At 34.5% G+C, this 25,985-nt stretch overlaps 1 protein-coding gene and 1 pseudogene across 1 annotated transcript; both read left to right on the forward strand.

The window, feature by feature from the left end:
- The first annotated feature begins 4,687 nt into the window (after positions 1-4,687).
- On the forward strand, positions 4,688-8,513 carry LOC141676717 (toll/interleukin-1 receptor-like protein). Its single transcript, XM_074482425.1, has 2 exons — positions 4,688-5,468; positions 7,537-8,513. The coding sequence occupies exons 1-2, from the start codon at positions 4,819-4,821 to the stop codon at positions 7,745-7,747; spliced, it is 861 nt and encodes a 286-aa protein (XP_074338526.1). The 5' UTR covers positions 4,688-4,818; the 3' UTR covers positions 7,748-8,513.
- Positions 8,514-11,867: 3,354 nt separating this feature from the next.
- Positions 11,868-25,784, forward strand: LOC141714993 (TMV resistance protein N-like; annotated as a pseudogene).
- The last annotated feature ends 201 nt before the right edge of the window (positions 25,785-25,985 follow it).

The raw sequence follows: 25,985 nt of genomic DNA on the forward strand, positions 1-25,985 counted from the left end.
ACTTTAACGATATAATGTTTGATCATGAAAAACGTGGTGGAAGACCACAACCACGTATATTAATGAAGGGATTTAAGAATTTAGTAAATGAATGTGCTTTATATGATCTAGTTTCCACTGGAAATGAGTTTACATGGGAACGATCGAGGGATACTCCCAACTGGATCCAGGAGCGACTAGATAGGGGATTGGCAAATAGTGAATGGAGATCTATTTTCCCCGAGCAGAATTAAAAGTGCTAGAGATCTCTACCTCTGATCATCTCCCGATATTTTTGGAGCTTAACAAGATGGTGTATGTTCCCAGAATGAAGAGATTTCGTTTTGAGAACTGCTGAATTAGAGAGGATCAGTGTGCTAAAATTGTGCAGGACTCCTGGGCGGAGGGTACTGGAAGGAATATCATGGACAAGATGGCGTACGTAAGCTTGAAACTAGAAGAATGGGGAGGAGGCCTAGCAGAATGGGGAGGAGGCCTAGCGAAGGATTTGCATGTGCAAATTAAAAAATGTAGAATTGAGATGCAGAAATTCAGGTCAAGGAGAGATGTATATGGTATTCAGAAGTATGTTGAGGCTCGAGATAGGTTTTTACGGCTCCTAGAAAAGTAGGAGGTGTACTGGAAACAACGGTCGAATTATTTTTGGCTCCTAGAAAAGTTTCAATTGAGCAGAACGAGAAATTGGTTAAGCCAGTTACAAGGGAAGAAGTAAAGATTGCTGCATTCTCAATGCATCCGGACAAATCACCGGGTATTAATGGGTTAAACCCTTGTTTTTTCCAAATGTATTGGAATTTTGTAGGTGAGAATGTGGTTAAATGCTGCCAGACTTTCATGCTTACATGGGAATTACCATATACTGCTAATAAAACAGTTGTATGTTTAATTCGAAAGATTAAGCAGCCCCAACGGATGACTGATCTAATACCAATCTCTCTTTGTAATGTGTTGATCATAATTGTATCAAAGGTTATGGCAAATCGATTGAAAAAATGCTTGCCTATGTTAATATCAGACAAGCAAAGTGCATTTGTAGAAGGTCGTATGCTCACAGATAATGCACTGGTTGCTTTTGAATTAAATCATTACATCAGTAGAAAGAGGCAAGGGAAGAACGGGGTAGTGGGATTCAAAATTGATGTCTCTAAAGCATATGACAGGCTGGAATGGCATTATTTAGAGGCTATGATGAAGAAATTCGGTTTTGCGGATGTGTGGATAACGCGGGTAATGACATGTGCCATTACAGTGTCTTATAATTTTATTCAAGATGAGGAGATTTTTGGCGATGTGCAACCTCAACGGGGGATTAGACAAGGGGATCTTATATCCCCTTTCTATACATATTATGTGCTGAAGGGCTAAGCTCTATACTTCGTAGACATGAAGAGATGGGACTAGTGCTGGCCAAGTGTGCGGTCCGTGCGTGCCGGGCCGGGCCGCACACGGGTTGAACACTCGGTAATTGAACACTGAACCGGACCGCTGAATTACGAACCGGGCTCGGGCCGGGTTTGAACCGTGATAACAGGACTCGTAACCGAACCGAACGAATTCGTGAACTGGGCCGTGCGGGTTGAATCACGAACCGGGCCGTGCGGGCTGTGCGAGCTGTTATTCATCACGGGGATTGCTATAGGTAGGAGGAGGTGTGACAATTATCAAAACATAGAATAATTACAAAGCACATCAATCATCAGAGTTTAGGGTTGAAGACGCTCGAGTCAGCTCTGATAATTGCACAACCTCTGTATGTTCCCCTGCTGGCCTTTCTCGATAGCTTCTTTCTGTCACCATTGGATTAGGACCTTCAACAAGGAACATACTCTATACATACATATATATATATATATATATAATAAAAACTACCTATGTTGCTATATAATACTAATGGGTAGATGCAAAGGCTCTTGAATTCATGATAGATCATGAATTCACATTGCAAAGTGATGATCATAGAGGATTAAATCTGTGCGGGCTCGTGCGGGCTGTGCGAGCTGGCTTGCCGTGCGACTCGTGCGGGCTTGGCTCGTGCGGGCTCGTGTGGGCTCGTGCGGTCCCGGGTTCTAAAATTGGTATTCGTGTTCGGTTCACCTAATTTACCGAGCTGTGCGGGTTTAAACCGGCCCGGTTCGGTCCGAATTTTTTACGGTTTCGGTACGAACCGGTCCCGAATGAGCGGTTCAAACCCGCCCATTTGGCCAGTTCTAGATGGGACTACTGCATGGATGTTCTATTGCCAGAGGTGCACCTTTTATAACACACTTATTATTTGCGGATGACTCCTATTTTTTCTTTAGAGCTACAAGGACTGAGGCGTTGATTATGAAGAACATATTGTTGAAATATGAAAGATTATCTGGACAAGCAATAAACCTTGGTAAATCAAATGTGGTGTTTAGCCAAATACTACAAGTATAAGCAGAAGGGAGGTGTGTGAAATATTACAAGTAGAGGAAGTTTCAGTGCCTGGAAAATACTTGGGGCTGCCAATGCACATTGGACGAAAAAAGAATAATGCATTTAAGTTCTTGAATGACCGTATCAGCTCTAAGTTATTAGGATGGAGTAATAAATCAATCTCAAAAAGAGGCAAAGTGGTGTTGTTATAATCCGCAGCACAAACAATACCAAACTTTTGGATTAATCTTTTTTTAACACCTTAGGGGATATGTGATCGAATTCAGAAGCAGATGAACTCTTTCTGGTGGGGAAATGGAGGATCGAACAAAGGAATTAGGTGGTTGTCCTGGGAAAAAATGTGCAAGGCTAAGGAGGGAGGGGGATTGGGGTTTAAAGAGTTAAATAAATTTAACATTGCTATTCTAGCAAAAAAAGGGTGGAGGTTACTAAATAATCAGAATTCATTGGTGTCAGGTATTATGAAAGCAAAATATTACCCTGATTGTGATTTTTTGCAAGCTAAACTAGGAACAAATCCATCATATATGTGGCGTAGTATTCTTGCAGCACAGGAAGTTGTTAGACAAGGAAGTAGGAGGAAGATGGGAGACGGAGAGCAGACCAGTGTGTGGCATATACCATGGTTGCCAGGAAATAATAATGGATTCGTGACTACTGAAATGCCTCAGGAACTTGGACATATCCGGGTGGCTAATTTAATGGAAACTGAAAGCAGATGCTGGGATGACGAGGTGTTGTAAGATATTTTTAATGAAAATGATGTGCAATTGATCAGAAGTATACCTATTTCAACTTAAAATCAGAAAGACTCATGGGTATGGAACTTGGATGAAATCAGGTAGGTTCTCTGTTAAAAGTTATTATAGAGCAGTGCAAGGTATGCAACAATGGTTACATGCATCTATCTTTTTGGAAAAAATATGGAACTTATGGTTGCCATGCAAGGTGATTAATTTTATTTGGAGAGTCTGTCGTTGTTGTTTGCCAACTGATGTAGCTCTAGTTATGAAGCGTGTTCAGATTATTATAAAGTGCCCATGGTGCTTAGTAAAGAACGAAGATGCAACTCATGTCCTATTTGATTGTCCTTTTGCAAGAGCAGTATGGACAAATCTGGGCCTACATGAAGTTAGTACGATGGGATATGAAGGTCCTATAATAGAAATTATTCACCAGCTGGAGAACAATTGCCCATGGGATACGTTGGCGTTTATTCTAATGGTTTGTTGGAACCTCTGGAGTCCCAGAAATAGGTGGGTGTGGGACAAAGTAAGTGTATCGGAGTTTGGGGTACAAGCAACTGCAATGAGTATGATGTATGAATGGAGACAGAGATGTGCAGCAGTTAAAAACCATAAAGTGGTTACAAATGGAAGTTTGAGAAGATGGAAGAGACCACAACAGGGATGGATCAAGGTGAACACCGATGCTACTGTGTTTAGGGAAAGGGGTGCAACTGGTATTTGAGGTGTGATTAGAAATGATTGTGGAGAATTTATTCGGGAACGCAATCAAAAAATGCAGGCTATGTACAGCCCCAGAGAAGTCGAAGCACTTGGTCTCAAGGAAGTACTATCATGGGTCAAAGAGTTAGGATACAAGCGGTGTGTGTTCGAAACGGATGCGAAGGAGTTTGCGGATGAATGTAAAAATGTCCAACCGAATACTTATTCCCATTCGATTGTGTTAGAGTGTGTTGAGTTTTTTAAGCACCATGATGAAGTGCTAGTTGAGTATATACCTAGGTCTCTGAATGTAGGGCTCACTTGTTAGCACGAGCTACGCATTCTTTATCAGATGTGTATTAGTGGGTTGATATCCCTCCTGATTGTATTTTTGATGCGTTGATCATTGATTCTATTGAATAAAAGCAAGTACTATTATTTCAAAAATATAAGGTTTGGACAATAGGGTTTGCTCAAAATGCAGTGGGCGATATACATTTTTACCCATCTAAAAATAACCTCTATCTCCAACAGTTAACAGAATGCTATCAGATGTGAAAAATATTTTATTCAGCCACTCATATGATAGTTTCTATACTTGAGCTATTTTTCTACTTAAATGATTGCAGTGGTATCATCCCCAATTAAAGGCAATGATTAATTTGAATTATTCAAATTAAACAGTCGACTGGGGTCATATGAAGATATTTGCAAACTGAGGACAATGAATCTAGTAAATGACAAAAATGAGATCAGGCATGCACCAGTAAATTCAGTAATTTTCTTGATAACTTCCCAGAGAGATGTTATATTTGACATATTCTTGATAATTTTCTTTTGTCACGAATGAATCGGCCACATTACTATCGTCCAAGGCCGATAATTTTCATGGGGACCTTCATGAATATCAGGTAATTCCTTGTAATAATCACCACATCCGATTATTTCAATGACAGCCTTTCTCGACGTCAATTCTTATGTGTTTTCTACATCTCTCTACAAATATACCTTTATTTCACTAAAATTTCAAAGAAAGATACTTCACATAGTTGCTGCGTTCATATATCCGAGTTTACTCATATTAGTCGCCATGGCTGCTTGTACAAGTAATAATAACCGCTTCTCTTCCAGTTCTTTTATTCCTCATTGGAATGTATTCTTAAGCTACAGGGGTGAAGACACTCGCAAAACTTTTACCGGCCACTTATACACTGCTCTAAAGCAGGCTGGGATCAAAACATTTATCGATGATTATGGAATTCCAAGAGGTGAAAATATATCACACCAGTTGCGAAAGGCAATCAGAGTGTCTGATATTGCTCTTGTTATTTTCTCGAAAAACTACGCTTTCTCTCCCTGGTGCTTAAACGAACTCGTCGAGATTCTGGAATGCAAACAAAAAATGGGAAAACTGGTTTATCCTGTTTTTTATGATGTTAGTCCATCAGTTGTACGCAACAAAACTGAGAGTTTTCGAACAGCTTTTGAGGGTCACGAGAAGACTTATTTTTCGAACATGGAAAAGGTGGATAAATGGAAAGCTGCATTAACTGAAGCTGCAAATCTCTCCGGTTATGACCTACAAAATGATGCAGATGGGTAAACACTAACCTGTCTTTAGCTCTTGCTAATTTACTCATCAGTCATATTTGCATTTTTTCTTTGCATATCGTTTAACCCACCCCAGACTAGAAATGTTCAAAAAATCCTAAAGTCTGAAATCCCATCCGGTCTGATCCGGAAAAAAATCTGAAAAACTCGATCGGGAAAAAAACCCGGCCCGGTTCGGCCCGGCCCACGGGCCTTAAATTAGCCTCATCTTTCTCGAAAATCCGGCCCGTCCCAAAGCCGAAAAGCCCAGATCTAAAAATGCCCGGATAAAAGTTCAGATCGAAAAAACCCCGGATAAAAGCCCGGTTCGGCCTGGATAAAAACCCAGGCTTTTTGAAAAACTCGATTAAAAAACTGAATTTTTTATATAAAATTTGAAAATATACAATACTTTTATGATTTTTAAAATAATATATTATAATATTAGAAGCTATTAAGGTTTATATAATTATTTATATATTATATTAAAAATAATTATTTATTTCGGTGTCTAAACTACTCTATCTGATATATCAAGATATTATTTTTTCCGGTATTTCAACTACTCATAATTCGAGTTATAAAATTTTAAAATATTTTTTAATATATAAATAAAAAGCCCGAATAAAACTCGGTTCGGCCCGGTCCGGCCAGGCCCGCGGGCCTAAAACGCACCTTATATTTTTTAGGAAGCTCGACCCGACCCAATTTTTAAAAAGCCCGGCCTTTTTAAAGGCCGGATAAACCTTGGCCCGATGGGTTTTTTGTGCATCTCTATGATAGACCGTGGTCGGTTTTGACCCTATTTTTTAGTCATTTCCTAGCCAACAAGTCCTTTCCTGCTTAATAAGCTTATTTACCATTAACTTTGATAATTGGGATTTACTCATAAATATCCAAATTTTACAAAAAAAATTCAAAAATATTATCACTTTTTTTAAAATATTTTAAAAAATATGTACAATCATTTTTACAACCACTTGAATCTATAAAAATATTGCAACAATACGTACCGTAAATTGCAACCCAAAATACAACCCCGTAATAAAACCTAAAACAATTATATAATTTAAACTAAATTGCAACATATGCAATATCGTATTTTTATAAATATTTATTTAAAAATAGTGTTTTTACAATTTTTTTAAGAATTGATAAAATCGCAAATAATTTTTAAAAAAATGTATTTTTGGTACATTCCTACGCAATAAATCCTAGCATTTGCTAGGTTTGTTTTGTTGGTATGTTATCTTAATTTTCACGTGTTCAATATCATATTATTATGATTTTTATTTCCTTGTAACTTCTAATTTTTTATCATATGTTTTTAGATGATTTTACCTTGTGTTGAAAAATTGTTTTATGTGTTTATTTAACTTTTTTTGTGTTTCGTAACTTAATTTCTTTTCTATAAAATTGTTTTATGTGTTTATTTAACTTCTTTTGTGTTTCATAACTTAATTTCTTTTATATATTTTTTTATGTTATTTTGCTGTGCTTATTTTTTTTGCCGCCTGTTTGTGTTAGTGTATGTTCTATAAATTATTATGTGTCGTATATTACTTTTTTAGTAATTTTATTATGTGTGAAAATTTATTACATTTGTTCTTTTAATTCTTTTGTGTTTCATAATTTATTGTATTCTTTGTATATCTTCTGTTATGCAGTTTCATATGTGTTTTAAATTCATTTTTCTTCTGCAAAATTATTTTTATTGTATGTTGCGTATTTTTTCTTGTGTCCTAGCTACTTAGCATTTATGAGTTTCTTGTTTTTTGTAGATTTTTTCCACAAATTTTTATTGTATTAGAAATAATCTGTGAACGTGCATCTAAATTTTGCTGAACAATAATTTTTATCTAGCTATCTATTATCACTTTATCAGTAGTCCTACTGACAGTTGTTCATTTGCAATGAGCTGGCAATTGGTCTAGTTTGTGGACTTCTGTCGTGTATCAAGTTAAACACATATCCGTATCAATTTAGATTTCGTCTTATTTTGTGCCGTGTATTATTATAAAGAGATTTATTATTGTTCTCATTTCGAAGGCACCTAAAATTTAAATATTTTTGTCAGGCACGAAGTTAGGCTCGTCCAGATTATTGTAAAAAAGGTTCTGCTTGAAGTGAAAAATCTAGGACGTCCAAAAGTTGCAAAGGAACAGGTTGGTAGAGACTCTCGTTGTGCAGATGAAACAGCACAATTGTCGAGCACTGGCATCAATGATATCAGGAATGTTGGTCTACACAGTATGAGTACTGGGAATTTTTTTTTTTTTTTTTTTTAAGGAGTGGGTGGCATATGCAAGACAACACTGGGCCATCGCTTGTACTGTCATCCTCCAGGGTCAGATGAGAAGGAAGCAGAATTTTATTCATCGTTCTTGACTTGGAATTACATATGCCAGTACTAGACAAGCTTTCCTCGAAAACATGGCCAGAAGCTATGCTAATGCTACAAACCAGAGGCGGATTTAGGGAAGGTCCACTTGTTCATGGCACCCTTGACTTGTTCATGTAGTACATCATCTTTTTTACTCTCTCTCCCTCATGGGCTTGTGTGTATGGACTGTAATGGCACACCATTAGTCCCAAGATACGATGGTATCGGGCATGGACCACCAAGCATATGGAAATTCCCAATTCTATTAGAAATCTGAAGAATCTGGAAATCCTTGTTATGAACCGTTTCTTAATTTCAAAGTATATTGGAGCAGCCTCCCCATCTGGGAAAGACACCTATGACGCCAAGAACCTACTCAATTAACAAGAGATCCCCTGGCTCAAGATTATATATTTCAAAATTCACCAGGCTCCTACAATCTTCCCAAAAATGCTGCCATTGTAATGGATGGTTTAAAGTATCCGTCAATGGAACTGCTTCAGTGGGTGCTCAAGTACATGGCCTCAGACTGCACTTGGACAATTACTCTGCTCGAGATTATGCCATGGTTGAATATTCCGTGTAAGAAAACTAGGCACTTCAACTTACAATTTACCAACACTTACTGTACATGTCTAATTGTCTATACATGGAGTCTTGTTTCAGAATAGTACAGATCACCTATCACCTGCTTATTGTTTGTAGGCTAGAGATTAGTGTGCACGATTTTTTTTTTTTGTCAAGATACGATGGTATCAGGCCTTCATACATCATCGGATAGGCGATTGTTGGGACAGCATGCACCCCAAATGTCACTTTTTCCTGGGTGCGTAAAGCTGGTCCTCAAACCTTGTTACTCAAAAAAAGAAAATGTTACGGACCCCAAGTATTGTTACAAAAAAAATTCTCAAATAAACTTTCCTCAAAATAATAGGTTCCGTGTGCATTCATAAGCGAGGCATATTGTGAAAAAATGTTAAAAATAACAATTTTTTGGTGCAAATGGTTGAAAATACTCATTCTGGAATAGGATGACTGAAAATACCGTTTTGGATACGCATTTGCCATTTGGGTATCTTATTTTGTACTAGATACGCATTTGTCAAATGGGTATCCAATTTATTTTTTTTATTTTTTTAAAGAAACGCATTTGGCAAATACGTATCCCAATGGTAATACCCAAACTACAAATGCGTATCTTTAGTAATTTTCTTGAATACCCAATTTTCAAATGCGTATTACACTTACCCAATTACAAAATACGTAACCAAAACGGTATTTTCAGCCATGTATTTTAAAAATGGGTATAAGCTGACAGTACTAAATACAATATATAGGGTCGGCATTTTAGAATCCGTCATAGTGTTATTTTATGATAGAGAACCCGATAAATAAATATTTGATAAATGAATAATCCCGTCAAATAAATATTTTTTTTCGGTCATAATATAATATAGATAATATCAATATGTCGATAAATAAATAATCTCGATTAGTAAATAAAATAATCGGTACAAAGATATTTATTTATCAAGGTTTAAACTGTAATGCCTTAACAAAATAAGATACAAATACTTTTAACCTTTTCATTTAAGTTGTATAATGCTACTTGGAGCCATACTTTTACTTTTAGAGCTTTACTTTTACTTTTAGAGCTGGTTATTCTCGTATACGTTCGTATCGTATATTTTTGTGTTTCGTCTATTAAATGAAAAACACATATTCGATAGGTTTAACATTCGTATACCGAAGGTTAAACACATATCGGTAACCAATCGTTTCGTTTCGTGTACAATTCGTGTATAAAAATAAATAAATAAATAATATATAAATATATAAATATGTATATAGACACACATATAATGGTATAATTTTGAATATATAATGGTATCCAAATTATGTATGTATATATATATACTATCTACCAATAAACGAAATCATGTATAATTTGGTACTAAAAGTACCAAATTTTTGTAATCCATAACATAAGTTGAATATTGTTCTCTGTAAATTTTGTTTTTAACATAAATCAATTTATCTTCTCTGCAAACTTTATTTTCTATTAGTTATTATCCATCCAATCGTCAATTTATTTTTATAAAAAAAATAATCGAATTTATAAATTATATTAAAATTTTATTAAGTTACGTTAAATTAAGTAAAATAACATATATTTACTATTAATTTAAAAACTACTAACTACTAAGTAAACTACTAACATTAATTGACATTTTTTCAGTGTAAATTTTATTTTTTATCAAGTAATTTCTATCCAAACGTCAATTTACTTTTAAATTGAATAATATTATTTAAAAACTATTATGTAATAGTAAATGAGTTTAGTGGCATTTATTAACTTTTAAATTGAAACTTATTGATTTAACAATTGTATTTATTATTGTCCATCACGGCATTTATTTATTTTTAAGTTAAAAAATATTTTTTAATAGTAACAAATTTATGGGTTTATATGGAGATTATATTATGTAATATTAAATTAAGTATAATAACAACTATTTACTTTTAATTTAAAAATAATTGTTATCAATAATTTAGTAATATTAAATAAAGTATATTTAAAAAGATATTTATACGATAATTATCAGATAATTATTAGATAATATTAAATATTATTAAATTATCTAAAATAACAAATATTTGTTTTATAAGATATATATACAATTCGTTTCACAAAAATAAAACTAATATGTTAGATTTATATATCAAGTAAAACAAAGGAGAACTAGAATTATACTAGAAAAAAATCACAAATGATTCGATTCCTTTTAACCACATAACTATTATTTATAAGAACCAATTTAATATTTAATAATAATACATTAATTCCAATCTGTATTTCACACAGATTATGAATTTAATTCTGTACAAATACTAATTCGATATTTTTAATTTCGGGTCCATACTTCACACAGGTTATCTACTATCTATAATAATAAGCGAAACCATGTTTTTTCAAAGACGGAAGTAACAAATTTTGATACTCGCTATATAATTAAATCTCAACCAACACAAATTAACTTCTACTTTCTGTAAACTTTTTTTCACTTATATTTTTATTTGTTAGTGTATATTTATTTATTCAAGTGTCGGTTTACTTTTAAATAATCGATTTTTATTTAGCACAAATTATGAGATTCAATTTTATGTAAATAGTTACTTTTTTTTTTGAATCAATGTAAATAGTTACTTGATATTATTTTTAATTTCGGGTCTGTACTTCGTACGGATTACCAACTAGTATATTTAATATTACAAAAATATGTATATTTATATAAATGAATATAAAAATTTCTTATATAAATTTAAATATTTATTAATAAGTTTATTTATTTCGTGTCGTATCGTCTATTTAAGAATAAATACAAAACTGTACCCGTTTAAATTTTGTGTTTCATTATATCATATATTTTCGTGTTCGGGTATCAAAAAGTCGAATACATATCCACTTATATATTCTTGTTCTCCTTTTATTTTAAGGCCTCCTATACCAGATTATCGGCTCTAAATACGTCCTCTTGGTAACTACTCCCACGTAATTAAGTTCAACTCCATTCGGAAGAGTCAAAGAGATACGGCCTTTCAATATTTTAAAAATTGAATGGAAGATGATTCAATGAACCTTCAAAGTTTCAACTTTATTCCTTTATTTATTACAATTATCAGTTTCCACGACAAGGGGCAACTATCATCAGCATTTTTCAATTTTAGTATAATTACCGAGTAATTTAGCAGTACCTGATCTGATCTGATAACTCTGCATAACTTGGATTTACGTTGTGTAATGACTGTTTGAAAAATCTTAAAATAAGTAACTTATTACTCATCATCGGATCCTTTGTACATCGCCTTTCAAAGCATACCATGTCTAGCATGTCTTCAACTTCTAATCCCCCGCTGCAGTGGAACGTGTTCTTGAGCTTCAGAGGTATAGATACGCGCAAAGGCTTCACTGGCCACTTACGTAATGCTTTAAAACATGTAGGCATTGGAACGTTCATGGACGATCCCGAACTACGAATAGGAGAAGAAATTTCACCCCAATTGCTAAACGCCATTCGGACGTCAGAGAATTCTCTTGTTATCTTCTGAGAAAATTATGCATCCTCAAAATGGTGCCTTGACGAGCTTGTAGAGATCATGGAATGCCGAAATCGAACGAGGCAATCAGTTTATCCGATATTTTATAAAGTTACTCCAGCAGTTGTTCGTCACAGGAGTGAAAGTTATGCAGAAGCTTTTGAAAAGCACGAGAAGAGATTTGTTTCAAACATGGAAAGGGTGGATAAATGGAAAGTCGCGTTAACTACAGCTGCAAATCTCTCTGGTTTCGAGCTGGAAAGTCAAGCAAACGGGTATGCATCTCCATATTTTCTCAGCTTTATCGTTCATCTAATATTACTGTCGAAGTTCCGCTTGATCCGTGAATCTGATTTGAATTTCTACCTATTAAGGGAAGTGGATTCAATCCGGATTTTATATAATTTTTTAAAAAATTTAAAATCTTTATTTGATGTTGTATTATAAAAAGTTATTTAAAATTTATTGGAATAAATTATTATTTTTTTAACTATGGGGTATTAAATTTAAATTTTAAAAAGTTCATAAAATGTATTGATATTTGGTTTAAATTTTAAATATGATGATAAGATGGTACTAAAAATCGAAATCGGTGAAGGTACCGGTTAGGGATTAAGCGGTATATCGGGAAATAATCGGAAGGATAAATCGGAGGAATAATCGGGTATATATTTTATATTAATATTTAAAAATATAAAAAAATATAAATATAATCAAAAAAAAGCTTTAAAATAATTAATTTCTATGAAATGGGCTTGGATTAAATGGCACATGGTTACATACAAACTGTCACATAAAGCTTGCGCGTCATTCTATTATTTTAGAACTAGCTCTGTAGCCCGTGCAAGGCACGGGCGTGTTCTAAAATATTACTATATTTTTTATTAATTTCGGTGTATCTTTGGGATATTTGAAAATTTAAATTAGTGATAAATATTGGCGGTTACCAACCTTATTTTTCTATGTGTTGTATCCAAAGAAGTTCCCAATGGCAATTATATTATTGTCGACTTGTTTGATACTCCATAATATGTTTTTTGTATTTTTTGTTGTATTGGTGGTAATTTCGTGTAACACAAATGCATAGTGTAAATGTGACTATATACTATCGGCGTAGTAATATATAATTTGATCTGCAAAAAATAATTTTTGTGTTGTATTAATAAGAATTTCATGTAATATACGTGCATGATGATTTAAATGTGATTATGTTATTGTCTATTTTGTAAGTAAGTACTTGATACTCATAATATGTCATAAATAATCGTATTAAAATTCAAACAGTTTTAAAAAATATTATATTTTGCAAGTGTACTCTAAAATTAGTGAGTGATTTTTTTTTATCAGCTACTTAAACCATGATTAATATGATACATGTTATTAAAAAATTTGATGTAATTTAATCATGTTTATATTAATAAATATCTGAGATATCTAATTCTTAATTAAATTAATAACTTTTTAACTGATATATATTATTGAAAGTAACATATGTATTCATATATATGTAAGTGTGTGTATATATATAACTATTAATTATAAAATAATTAATATGCATTAATGAAGATTAGCTATTAATGGATATTAAATACGAAATAATAAATAGGATAAGGGTTAAACCTGTCATTTTACATTGAATAAATTATCTCACCCAACCCCCCATTTGCTATATTATATATATAATAGATTAAAAAATAATATTCATCTCCTAAATCCAAATGAACAACCCACCTAACCTACCCTCTCAAATCTCAAAATCTTCTCTCTCTTTCACTTCTTCTTCTTCTGTAATTTAATACTTTTCTCTTTCATCTGGACGCGAAACAAACACGTATGTGAAAAGAAAGAGAGTTCATGAATTTTGATGTCCAGAAATGATCATTAGATTGACGAAGCCTGGAGGTATATAAAGTTATTTGGCCCGATTTTTTTAGTTTTGACCCGATTTAAACCTGATTTTTACTTGATTTTGAGAAAAATGATTTTTCAACCGTTTTCAGGTTATTTGATTGGAAGCTAGCCGGCCGATTAATCTGTAAAATCGCCAATTTTTATAATCATGGATGGTAGTCAAAATTCCTTAAAAAAAAAATTATTTGATAAAATAATAGATTTTGATGAATTTATTTTTGTAATTTATATTTTGTGAAATCTTATCAAAATTCATGAGATTTTGAAGAATATATCGATCAGTACTAGTGTTCAAATCGAGTCAGCCAGGCACGAACTAAAAGATTCATCCAAGGATGGCAGTTGGTTAAAACGAGTCAAACGAGTCTCCCCACAAAATAGTTAGATGGTTAAACCAGATTGAGAATATTTGTCATTGGGCGCCTACAACACTTTGATATTTTTATAAAGATAGCAGCAAAACGAGCAAGAGAATGGTAGAGACAAACTTCATTCATATATTGCTCAAAGTAGATTTAGAAAAGCTGACCAACACAACACCTGCTCATCCCATATATTCTCGTAGGAATGACAACATGACTAGAAAGATTCTTTTGGAAAGGAAAAGTCTAAGATACCCTCCTATTTATTATTACAGACAAATATGCCATCACACATGAAAAAGTGCAGTGAAATAAACAAGGAAAATATTATGAGAGGAAATAGGTGACTAGTTCCTTTACTCCCCCTCGAGCTAGCAAGGGAGCTAGCGTATAATGTTTCTTGGAAGATAGGGCTTTGGTAAAGATGTCTGCGAGTTGGGCATGTAAGGGAACTTGCTTGGTCAGAATGGAGCATGCGGTGACTTTGTCTCGAATAAAATGCAGGTCTACCTCAATATGTTTGGTGCGCTCGTGGAGAACGGGATTAGCTGCTATGGCAAGGGCCGCATGATTGTCACAGTGCAAGATTTTCGGAGGTAAATTATGAAGACCCATTTCTTTTAACAATGCAGATAACCAGGTCACCTCACAAGTTACATGAGCCATGGAACAGTATTCTGCTTCAGCATTTGAACGAGCCACAACTAGTTGTTTCCTAGTTTTCCAGGAAATAGGTGACGAGCCCAAAAGAACACAGAAACCAGTGATAGAACGTCTGGTCATGGGACATGTGGCCCAATCACTGTCACTATAGGCCTTGAGTTCAGCAGCTGTAGATGAAGCAAATAATATACCTTGACCTGGATTTAAAGTGATATACCTCACTAGTTTTTTAGCAACTTCCATATGTTGACTCGTTGGTTTTTGCATAAATTGTGTCAATATGTGTACAAAGAAAGTGATATCTGGACGCGTGATTGTGAGATATATTAGTTTACCGATAAGTCGTTGGTAAGGATGAGGGTCCCTGAGATATTCACCAGTGTCAGCCTTAAGTCGAAGATGAATATCCATTAGAACTTTCAGAGGAGTTGTATCGACCAAGCCACATTCAGTATTAAATCAACTGCAAATTTTTTTTGAGACACAAAAAAGCCAGCAGTAGACCTGGTGATTTCAAGACCCAAGAAGTAACTCACATCACCTAGATCCTTCATTTTAAACGTTGAGGAGAGCATGGATTTGAGAGTTGTAATCTTAGCCATATCATTTCCTGAAAGAAGGAGATCATCGACATACACAAGAACTAGAGTTATATAGGATTTCTTAGTTTGTGTGAATAAACTATAGTCTAAAAGAGATTGAGTGAACCCTAGAGTTTTTAGTGTGGATGATAATTTGCTGAACCAATTTTGAGGCGCCTGTCGAGTCCTTAAAGAGATTTTTTAGCTTACACACATGGTAGGCTTGGAAGCAGAGAACTCCCCCTGATTTAAAGTCACTCTGCAGCCATAGTGTGTATATCATTTTGGCATTTTCATATAAACAGTTTCATACAAGTCCCCATGAATAAATGCTTTTGTGACGTCCATCTGTTGTACAAACCAATTCTGTAGAGATGCTACTGTAAGAAGTGCACACACTGTTATCATCCTGGCAACAGGGGCAAAGGTGTGTTCATAATCTACATCATAGATTTGTTGTATAAAATGAAGTTTGGCAAATTGACTGTCAAGTTGGGTGGTGCAGCTTTAATATTCCCGAGGAGACTCAAATTCGAGGTCATATGATTGTTGGCACCTGTGTCCACAATCCAATCTTCATAGATAGTTTGAACGGTCTGCACATCACACATAATCATGCTAGAAAATGGTGAATCGAGCACATCATCTGCAGCTTCATAGCTCACGGATTGATTATGTGTTGGTATGAGTTGCAGCAATTGTTGAAGTTGTTGAGGAGTGAAGGCTATAGGTTGAGCTGACGCGTAGTATCAACAGTCACATTGGCTGTCATGGGACCTTTTGAAGTATTTCTAGGATTATGTCATTTTCTAGCAGGAGAGTTGCCTCTGTGATTGGCATTAGCTGGTCTTCTTGGTGGTTTTACTTATAGTGCCATCTGGGGTAGCCAATGATATTCCAACAGTTGTTATTAGTATGATCTTTTCCACCACATGCTCCACATGTAACAGATTTGTCAACATTCACAACCGTTTTAGTAAACATAGCAGAAATTTCATTTTCATAAGAATAAGAGTTATGAAGAATCTCTTTTTGAGATTCTTCATGCTGAATAGCAGAACAAGCAGTTTCAACACTGGGCAAATGAATCAACATAAGCAACTGACTACGTTGAGGAGACTATTTATCATCGAGACCGTTGAGAAAGTGAAACAACTTAGCCTCTTCTTTTTGGGCATGAATGGCTCTTAACAGAGTAGTAACATCGTCACTTACAGTTTTAACAGATCGTAAAAGATTTATGTACTCGAGTTCTTCCCATATACTACTAAGAGATGTAAGGTAATCAACCAGAGTGCTACCATTTTTTTAAGACCAAACAACTTGTTGCTTAGTTTATACTTACGAGACCCATTAGTAAGCTGAAAACGTTTATGTAATTGTTTCCATACCTCATAAGCAAATGTAATAAACAAGACAGATTTTTTAATTGACTCTGAGATATTATATATCCAAGAGATTACCATACTATTGCAAGTCTCCCATTGAATCGCTTATGTCGCATCAGATGTGTTTTTGACCTCTGTACCATCTACAAATCCAAGCTTGCGCTTCGAGGATAGTTGAATCTCCATGGATCGTTTCCAAGAGCGATAATCACCCGCTCCTTCGAGTTTCATAACACTAATGGAAAGAGGTTGTCTGATGAATGAAGAAACAATAGGTTTTGCATATCGGAGAAAGAAAATTTACTTCCTGATGTCATGATTAGAGTATAAAGACAAGCACAACTCACTCTTTAATCACAACACTTTTGGATTACAAAGGGAGCTTTAGATCTGAGCACAAAACTACAATATGAATAAGAGAAGATGACTATGACTCTATTAATTCACTCAAATTTCATTTGCGGCTTTGATACAATGATAGTTTTATAAAGATAGCAGCAAAATGAAAGATACGAGCAAGAGATTTGTAGAGCCTAACTTCATTCATATATTGCTCAAAAATAGATCTAGGAAAGCTGACCAACATAACACCTGATCATCCCATATATTCTCGTGGGAATGACAGCAGAACTAACAGAAAGATTTTGAAAAGAAAAAGTCTAAGATACCCTCCTGATTATTATTACATACAAATGTGCCATCACACATGAAAAAGTGTAGTGAAATAAATAAGGCAAATACTAGGAGAGGAAATAGGTGACCAGTTCCATTACACCTAGCTGTCAATACAGGATCAATAGTCAAAGAATATTATTCGATAATCCGTGCAAACTACGGACCCACATTAAAATATTAATATCAGCTACTAGTAAGTTTGTTAAATTAGCCTATGTAAAGATTAGACCTGATAAGAGTGTGTAGTAAATACTATATTATTTAATTATATGTAAAATGAAATTATAGAAGTTACATTTTTAATAAATCTTGTATAATCACGCAATAGGGAATCGAATCATGACAGAAATCAAACATGATCAATTATATAAATAAGATCAATGTCATACCTTTTAAGTTCTGAATCCACATTATATTATTTGCAGGGATGAAGCAAAGCTTATCGAGATGATTGTGGAGAAAGTACTACCTGAAGTAAACCGTGTACGTTTGTTCGTTGCTAAGGAACCAGTCGCTATTGACTCTCGTGTGGACGGAATAACACAAATGTTGAATGTTGGTGGTAATGATATTCTAAAGATTGGGTTATATGGTATGGGTGGTATAGGTAAAACAACTCTTGCCAAAGCTTTCTTTAATCAGAATCGTCGTCACTTTGAAGGCAGTTGCTTTCTGGCGAATGTAAGAGAAGCTTCAGAAGGACATGACGGAATACTTCACTTACAAAAGCAGCTTCTATCTGAAATTCTTGTAATAGACAATATCAGGGTTGAAAATGAAGACAGAGGGATCAGTGTATTGATGGAAAGGTTATATTCCAAGAAAGTTCTGATCGTTCTTGATGATTTGAACAGCACACGGCAATTTGATTACTTAGCAGGAATGTGGAACCAATTTGCTGTAGGTAGCAGGATCGTCATAACAACACGGGATAGACATCTACTTGAAAAAATCGAGGTAAATAAGTTTTATAGCGTTGAAATCCTAGACAAAAATGAGTCCTTGGAGCTCTTTAGTCGCCATGCCTTCAAAAAACCATTTCCATCGGAAGACTTTAGGGAACTTTCTGAAGGCATTGTATGCCAAGCAGGAGGGCTTCCACTAGCTCTTGAGGTTTTAGGATCTTTTTTGTTTAAGAGATCCATGAGAGAATGGAGAAGTTCCCTCAATGAATTGCTAGACATTCCCCGAAATGAGATTTTAAAGAAACTCTTAATAAGCTACCAGGCACTCGGTGATGGTAACCTGCAGCATGTGTTCCTTGATATTGCATGTTTTTTCATCGGCAATGATATAGGCATGACAATTAGTATATTAAACTCGTGTGGCTTCAATTCAGAGTATGAAATTGCCATTTTGATGGAACGATGTTTACTATCAGTGAATGAGAACAACGAGTTGATGATGCATGATCTACTACGAGAGATGGGAAGAGATATTGCTCGCAATAATTGCCCTAAAGAACAACCTTGGAAACACAGTCGATTGTGGTCATGTGACGATATATGCAATATACTACACAATAACAAGGTAATTCACTGTTGTATTCCGGATTTTGCCTTTTAAGAAAAAATGTAATGCCCGTTACCTCAAGTACAGAATTTATATTATGTTACATATGCACACGATCTTTTGCTATAACGATCTTTTCGTGGATTTAATTTTAGGGTAAGAAATGCATCGAGTGTATCATCCCATATGGAGGGATACTATATGAAGCCGAAATGCAATATTCAATTGAGCAGGGGATATCAACCAATGCATTTCGAAAAATGCCTAAATTAAGATTGCTTTGTATTGACGAATTGGACATCGAAGGAAGTTTTGAAGGTATATTTTAAGAGTTAAAGTGGCTTTCTAGGCATGCCTGTCCTTTACAGACTCTACCAACAGATTTCTGTCCAAAAAACTTGGTTTCTCTTGACTTAAGGCGGAGCTGTTTTGAGATGTTGTGGAATGGTCCTAAGGTAAGTTACTATATATGCAGATTGTAGATATCTTTCCTGATAATATGATTATCTAATTTGACATTTTTCTTACCTTGATAATATAATGTACTGCAGTATATGACACAACTGAAGATCCTAAACATCAGTCGCTGTGCATTCTTACGGACAACCCCAGACTTCAGCGGAGTCCCGTGCATAGAGGATCTAAATCTAAGTGGTTGTGTGAGACTGGAAGAGGTGGGGACATCTATCGGACACTTACTTAAGTTGGTGAAATTGGATTTAAAGGACTGCCTGGAGCTAAAATGTCTTCCAAGCAGCCTGTGCAACTTGACAGCATTGGAACATCTAGATCTTGATGGTTGCCTCAGTGTAGAAGGTTTACCTGACAGATTAGGGAACCTCAAATCCTTAATGACGCTTTCAGCAAAATACACAGCAATTAGAACCTTACCAGAATCCATCGGACATTTAAGTAAACTCAGTAAGTTGTTATTGTATAGCTGCAAGAAGCTCAAATACATTCCAAGCAACATTTGCAACCTGAAAGCAATGGAAGTTTTAAATCTTAGTGATTGCTCAAAATTAAAGGAATTGCCTGATAATATTGGGAACATGGAATCTTTGAGGATACTATGGGCTGAGAGCACATCCATTGCAGTATTACCGGAATCCACTGGACGTCTAAGTAAACTTGTTGAGCTGGTGTTAGGTGACAACGAAACATTAAAGTATCTTCCGACCAGCATCTGCAATCTCAGATTACTGGAGCGTATTGTACTTAGTGATTGTCCAAGGCTTAAAGGTTTGCCCGATGAAATTGGAAATGTCATAAGCTTAAGGGAACTTCGGGTAACAAGTCTGATGAGGTTTAGTAAAGTTCCTACTTCTATTGGAAATCTGAAAAATCTCGAAATTCTGGATATACAATTCCAAAGTGAAATGAGGAATATTAGATTCGTCCTACCTCCAATCTCTACTCTGCTTTCTCTAAAGGTCTTAAATTTTAGCAACTGCCATATGGTTGATCTTCCGGATTCTATCGGTTGGTTACCATCGCTGGAATATTTAAATTTGACCGGAAGGTGAGTTGACCAATCTAAAATGCCTTATACTGACAGAATGCAAGTCTCTTTGGAAAATTCAGGAACTTCCTCCAAAGGTTAAAGAAATATACGCAAAATGCTGTGAATCAATCATAACATTCGATGTATCGAAGCTGAGTTGCTTGGAGGAGTTATATCTTTCCTACTGCACTAGTTTGGTCGATATTACAGGTTTAGACAGACTTAGACGTGTAACAAGGATCGACATGACTGGATGTGAAGATCTCTCAATCACCTTTCGAAAGAGTTTGGAGGTTAGTCCCTCTTGATCTGGCTCTCTATTCAGTGTTCAAGTCCAGGTTGTTCTTTCTTTCTCTGTTAAATGCAGAGAAAGAAACTACAAAGTACAGTATCACTTGCATAATGAAAGGGTCATCATGTCAATGTTATCATAGTTTCTAAATAGCAATCAAAATTTCTTAATGCAGTTCGGTGAAATTAATATCTTTCCTTTTCTATTTTTCTATTTGTAAGTTAAATTACAAAAAATTAAAAGATTATTACCAACAATCAAATAAATATCAATAAATTTAACTTATGAGCCATAACTTGATTGATAGTCAACTCAGAAGTTCAAAACTGAACTGTGGCGCTTAACTCTTAGTTATGTTTTATTTTTCAATTTTCCAGTTTGGAGCAATGGTGAATCAGCTTATGACGAATATCAAAATTATTGGTTATTCTCGTAAGAGAGAATTGTATTTTACATCCCTTAAATTTGAGCAAAACTCAATTTTATATACCTATTTTCATAAATTGCAATTCGCATCCCCTACTTTAAAATCTTATTTAACATGCACCCTTTTTGCCTAATTATTTAGCCATAATTGTTGTCTCCTACAATATATCTAATCTTTTTTCTTCAATAATAGATTATATATGTTGTTGAAGACAATAATTTGGAAAAAAATTTGATGAATTTTGGCAAAAATGGTGCAACTTGGATGAGATTTCAAAGAAAGGAATGCTAACTGCAATTTCTTAAAATATGTATAAAAAATTGATTTTTGACCAAATTTAAAGGGTGCAAAATGCAATTCTCTCTAATCATAATACGTAACTCGGATGTTAGATAAGTGAGCGGTTCATAATTATTGTAAAAGTGTATTCAGATATGTTACAATCTAGTAAACAAGGGCTGTAAACGAACCGAGCTGTTCGTTAAGCTCGCTCGAGTTCGAGTTCGATAAGCTCGGTTCGACAGTATAACGAACTCGAGTTCGAACAGGTATTCTTGTCCGTTAAGCATAACGAACGAACATGTGTTCGACTCATGTTCGACTTGAGTTCGCTTGAGTTCGTTCGAGAAAAGGTAAAAAAATCATAATTCAGAAATTATAGATTAACTTAACAATTTAAACCTAAGTACTGAACTGGAATACATGATAAATTAAAATTATCCATTAACAGGATTGATCTCATTATTCAACACAAAATCCAAAATGAGGACTTAAGGTCTTCATTCTTGAATCTTGAATTCTTGATCAAAGTTAACTAGTTAAGCAAAACTAGAATTTAGAAAGTAAAGTAAAGCCACGGGCAGCAATCCCAGTCCATGAATACAAGCAAAACATGCACATTTAGATTTAGTCAGACATTCTCAGTCTTGAAAATTTGAAAACCTGCACAAATTTATAAAAAGCATGTCATTATTTCTTAACCAAACACATTTATAATGTAACTGTATTTTAAAATCAGACAGTCTTTTGTTATTCTAAAATCAGGCAGCCTTTTGCTATTACTAACGACCGAGAAAGAGCAACAAGAATATGTTTTTTTTTAATACAAGTAGTCTTGATGTATCGAAGTCTATCAATTCAATTGTGGTCTTGAATCTTGATGGTATCGAAGCTCTTGATCTTCAACTCCTCTGAGAATTAACACAAGTGCTCTTGATGTATCGAAGTCTATCAATTCAATTGTGGAGTGATTGGAGTCGTCGAGGTCGAGACTGGATATCTTGCTTGAGTTTTTGTCTTTTTTGTTGTATAAACTTGATTTATTTTTATTCATTAATTTTAGTGGGTCAGAAACTTTTTAATTTTTCATTGTCTGGATTGGGCTTACCTATGCTGACCTGAGGCCCAAAAAAATCATAAATATTAATAATTTAACAAGCTGTCCTAACTCGGTTCGAGTTCGGTTCGGTATATTCGCGAACAACTCGTGTTCGGTTCAAGATTAACCAAACTCGAGTTCGGACAGAGAATTACGTTCGAAAATCTTAACAAACATTGTTCGGTTTGTAATATTTTTGTTCGTGTTCGTAAAATATTCGTTCGAATTCGGTTCGTTTACAGCCCTATAGTAAACACAGGAATCTGTTTTTTTTGTTAGATAGATGTCTTAACGAGGTTCCACAGATCATGGAAGCAGAGATTGCTTCATTAGTCTGTATTTAGTTATTTACCGATAAGGGGTAGAACAAACTATTTAATTGCAATTTGTAATTAAGGAAGGTAGGGTTGAACAAAAAACCAACCAAACTGCAAAATCGACCTAACCCACTCCTTATTTGAGTCGACGAAACTGAATTATTCAAAACTCAAAATTTAATTAGTTTAATTTTTCGTCAATCCGAATATAATGGGTTGGTCAAGGTTTAAATAATTTAAATCCTTACTAAACCAACCCAGCCCAATTTTATAATTACGGTATTATTTGAATTTGAATTTATATATTTATTTATTAACTAATATATTCGAAATAATATTATTATTTTAGGAATAACACACTATAAGTTATTAATTATGAATTGAAGAGTACTACACGGTACGTATAATATCCAATAATATATATATTCCGTTAAATTATGTGGTACTACTAGTTTAATTCAATTTTTGGTTAAATTTATTTGAAATTTTTACTCCTAAAAAATATTTAAATAATTTAATTCAAGTTTTAACTCGAACTAATTGGACCCAACCCAACATATAAAGAATAGGGTTGGGTTGAAAATATTTTTTTAATTAACGGGTTGGACCGAACTAGTCGGATTGGTTCGATTTATTACTCTTAACCCGACCCGGTTCACGCCTAAAGCAGAGCTTCGCAAAACTGTTGAGGAGTTTACTTTAATGGATCCTGAGCTTGATCGGTCTGAGCTGGTATGTCACTCGTTGATCATTCTCTGTAAAGTGTTCTGATTAATTTATGTTTTTCAGTAGTTCTTTCCTGAAGTTGTAAACATCATGGAATGCAGATAGATTATGGAACAAATTTGTCATTCATTCATTCTGTTAAATTGTAATATAAGATCCAGTTTATTTAATACTTTAGGATGAACCGGTTACTCAACTTGTATCTCTCGACGGCAAGCGTCTCAAGTGTTGACACTCTGTCATTCCCAATATTCTCACAAATTTATTATGGGCAAGATGGGCGCCTGTTATCCATTTTTCGACCCGAAAATGGGTTTTGAAGCGAGAGGGAATGCTTAATATAATAAAAGATACGCCTTTCTCTTGGTAAGATATGGTCTGGTGTTAAAGTATCAGTATAGACATAAGTTTAGTTGACCTGGTATTATGATTATTATACATAGATGGTATCATGATTATTATACATAGATGAGTTTTGTCTTGTTACACATGAGTTTAGTTAACCTTTTATAGTTTACTCAGTTTCATACTTGCATTACAGTACACATGAGGCAATAATGTCATTTATTATAAATTCTTTTCAGTTTTCACATTGTCATTGCACAAAACTAATGTGACCAGGTCTTAATCTTTGGCCAGGTGAAGAGAAAAAGAGGCTTTTCTCTTGGTATAACATTTGGCCTAAAGCACGGTTATTGATGGAGATTCTCCTGGTATATATATCATGCCAAGGTTTCTAAAACATAAATGATCTCTAGATTTGATAAGTTCATGTGCACGATCTGTTAATAATTTCCTTTTCTTAATTTCTTTTGGTGGAATAAATATTAGGGGAAGAAATGCATAGAGTGTATCATCCCATTTGGAGTACTTGAGGAAGAAGGCTGCATAAGATCTAAAAAGGGACCAGTTGAAGTATCATTCAGAACCAACACATTTGAAAAATTGCATAAATTAAGATTGCTAAGCATTAGCAAGGTGAATCTCATTGGAAGTTTTAAAAATATATTTAAAGAGTTAAGGTGGCTTTCCTGGCGAGACTGTCCTTTCGAGTGTTTACCAACTGATTTCTGTCCAAAAAACTTGGTTTTCCTTGATCAGCGAAGGAGCAAATTCAAAATATTGTGGAATGGTCCTAGGTAAGTTACTATGACTTTTAATAAAAGTTACCAAAATCCTTTGGACATCTAAGTGAACTTGTTGAGCTTGTGTTAAGTAACTGCAAGATGCTCAAAAAAATTCCGAGCAGCATCTGCAAGATCAAATCACTGAAACTACTAGATCTTAGTGATTGTTTAAGTCTAGAAGGATTGCCGGAGGATATTGGAAGTATTGCCAGCTTACGGGAACTTCGGGCAGGGAGCGCTTTTTCTAGGGAAATTCCTAATTTGTTCTCGGTGCTAGAGAATATAGGAGCTGCCCCTCCAGCAGTATTTTGCTCTGTATACCTTAAAGAAGTTAAATCTCAAGGACTGTTATCTGTGTGATGTTCCAGATTCTATTGGTTGTTTATTATCATTGCAACATCTAAATTTATCTGGAAGTCAGTTCTACTCACTACCACCCAGCCTTGATCAGTTGATCAATGTGGAAACTCTTACATTGACAGAGTGCAAGTACCTTAGGGAAATTCAAGGACTTCCTCCTAAGCTGAGCGATTTGTTTGCAAGTTATTGTACATCAATTGAATCATTAGATGTATCAAAGTTGGATCAGTTAAGGTTCTTGTATCTTTCCTATTGCAGTAGCTTGGTTAAGGTTGAAGGTTTGGACAAACTTGCATCAATCAAACGGATTGACATGGCAGGTTGTGAAAAGCTATCAATCACTTTTGAAGAAAACTTGATGTTGAGGAATATACTGAACTTCTAGAGTGAAGCTTAGGTGGAAGCGTCAGATGAAAGGTTACAAAAATCCGGAGATTTGTACTATAGTTAACAATGAGGATAATGAGAAACAATGAACCACGACATGAATGTTCAACAATTTGGAAACAGAAAAGAAGATGGATACTGTAATAGAGCGGAATCCTATTGTAATTGCAATTTTTTTTCTATGTTACTCAGACTCGGCTAAGTGTCCGACATGGACATGTGTCCGAGTATGGGACTCGGTAACTTTTTTAAAAATATATATGTTTTTGGCCTAAAATAAGTGTTGGAGTCCGAGTGTTGATATTCGAGTGTCGAGTGTCCAAAAAAGATCACAAATGTCAAGTTTTTTGAGTTCTTTGATCTTGCCAAAAAACTCGAAAACATTTTTAAGAGGGGAAACTTCATATTTTCAGTCAACTGCCTTTTATATTACTC

The sequence above is a fragment of the Apium graveolens genome, chromosome 1 (assembly GCF_009905375.1).
Source record: "Apium graveolens cultivar Ventura chromosome 1, ASM990537v1, whole genome shotgun sequence".
NCBI classification, from domain to species: domain Eukaryota; kingdom Viridiplantae; phylum Streptophyta; class Magnoliopsida; order Apiales; family Apiaceae; genus Apium; species Apium graveolens.

Excerpts from the sequence above, each read along its gene's own strand:
- LOC141676717 (XM_074482425.1), top strand. The coding sequence starts at position 4,819 with ATGACAGCCTTTCTCGACGTCAATTCTTATGTGTTTTCTACATCTCTC. Across the intron at positions 5,469-7,536 it reads CTACAAAATGATGCAGATGG|GCACGAAGTTAGGCTCGTCC; the intron begins GTAAACACTAAC and ends TATTTTTGTCAG.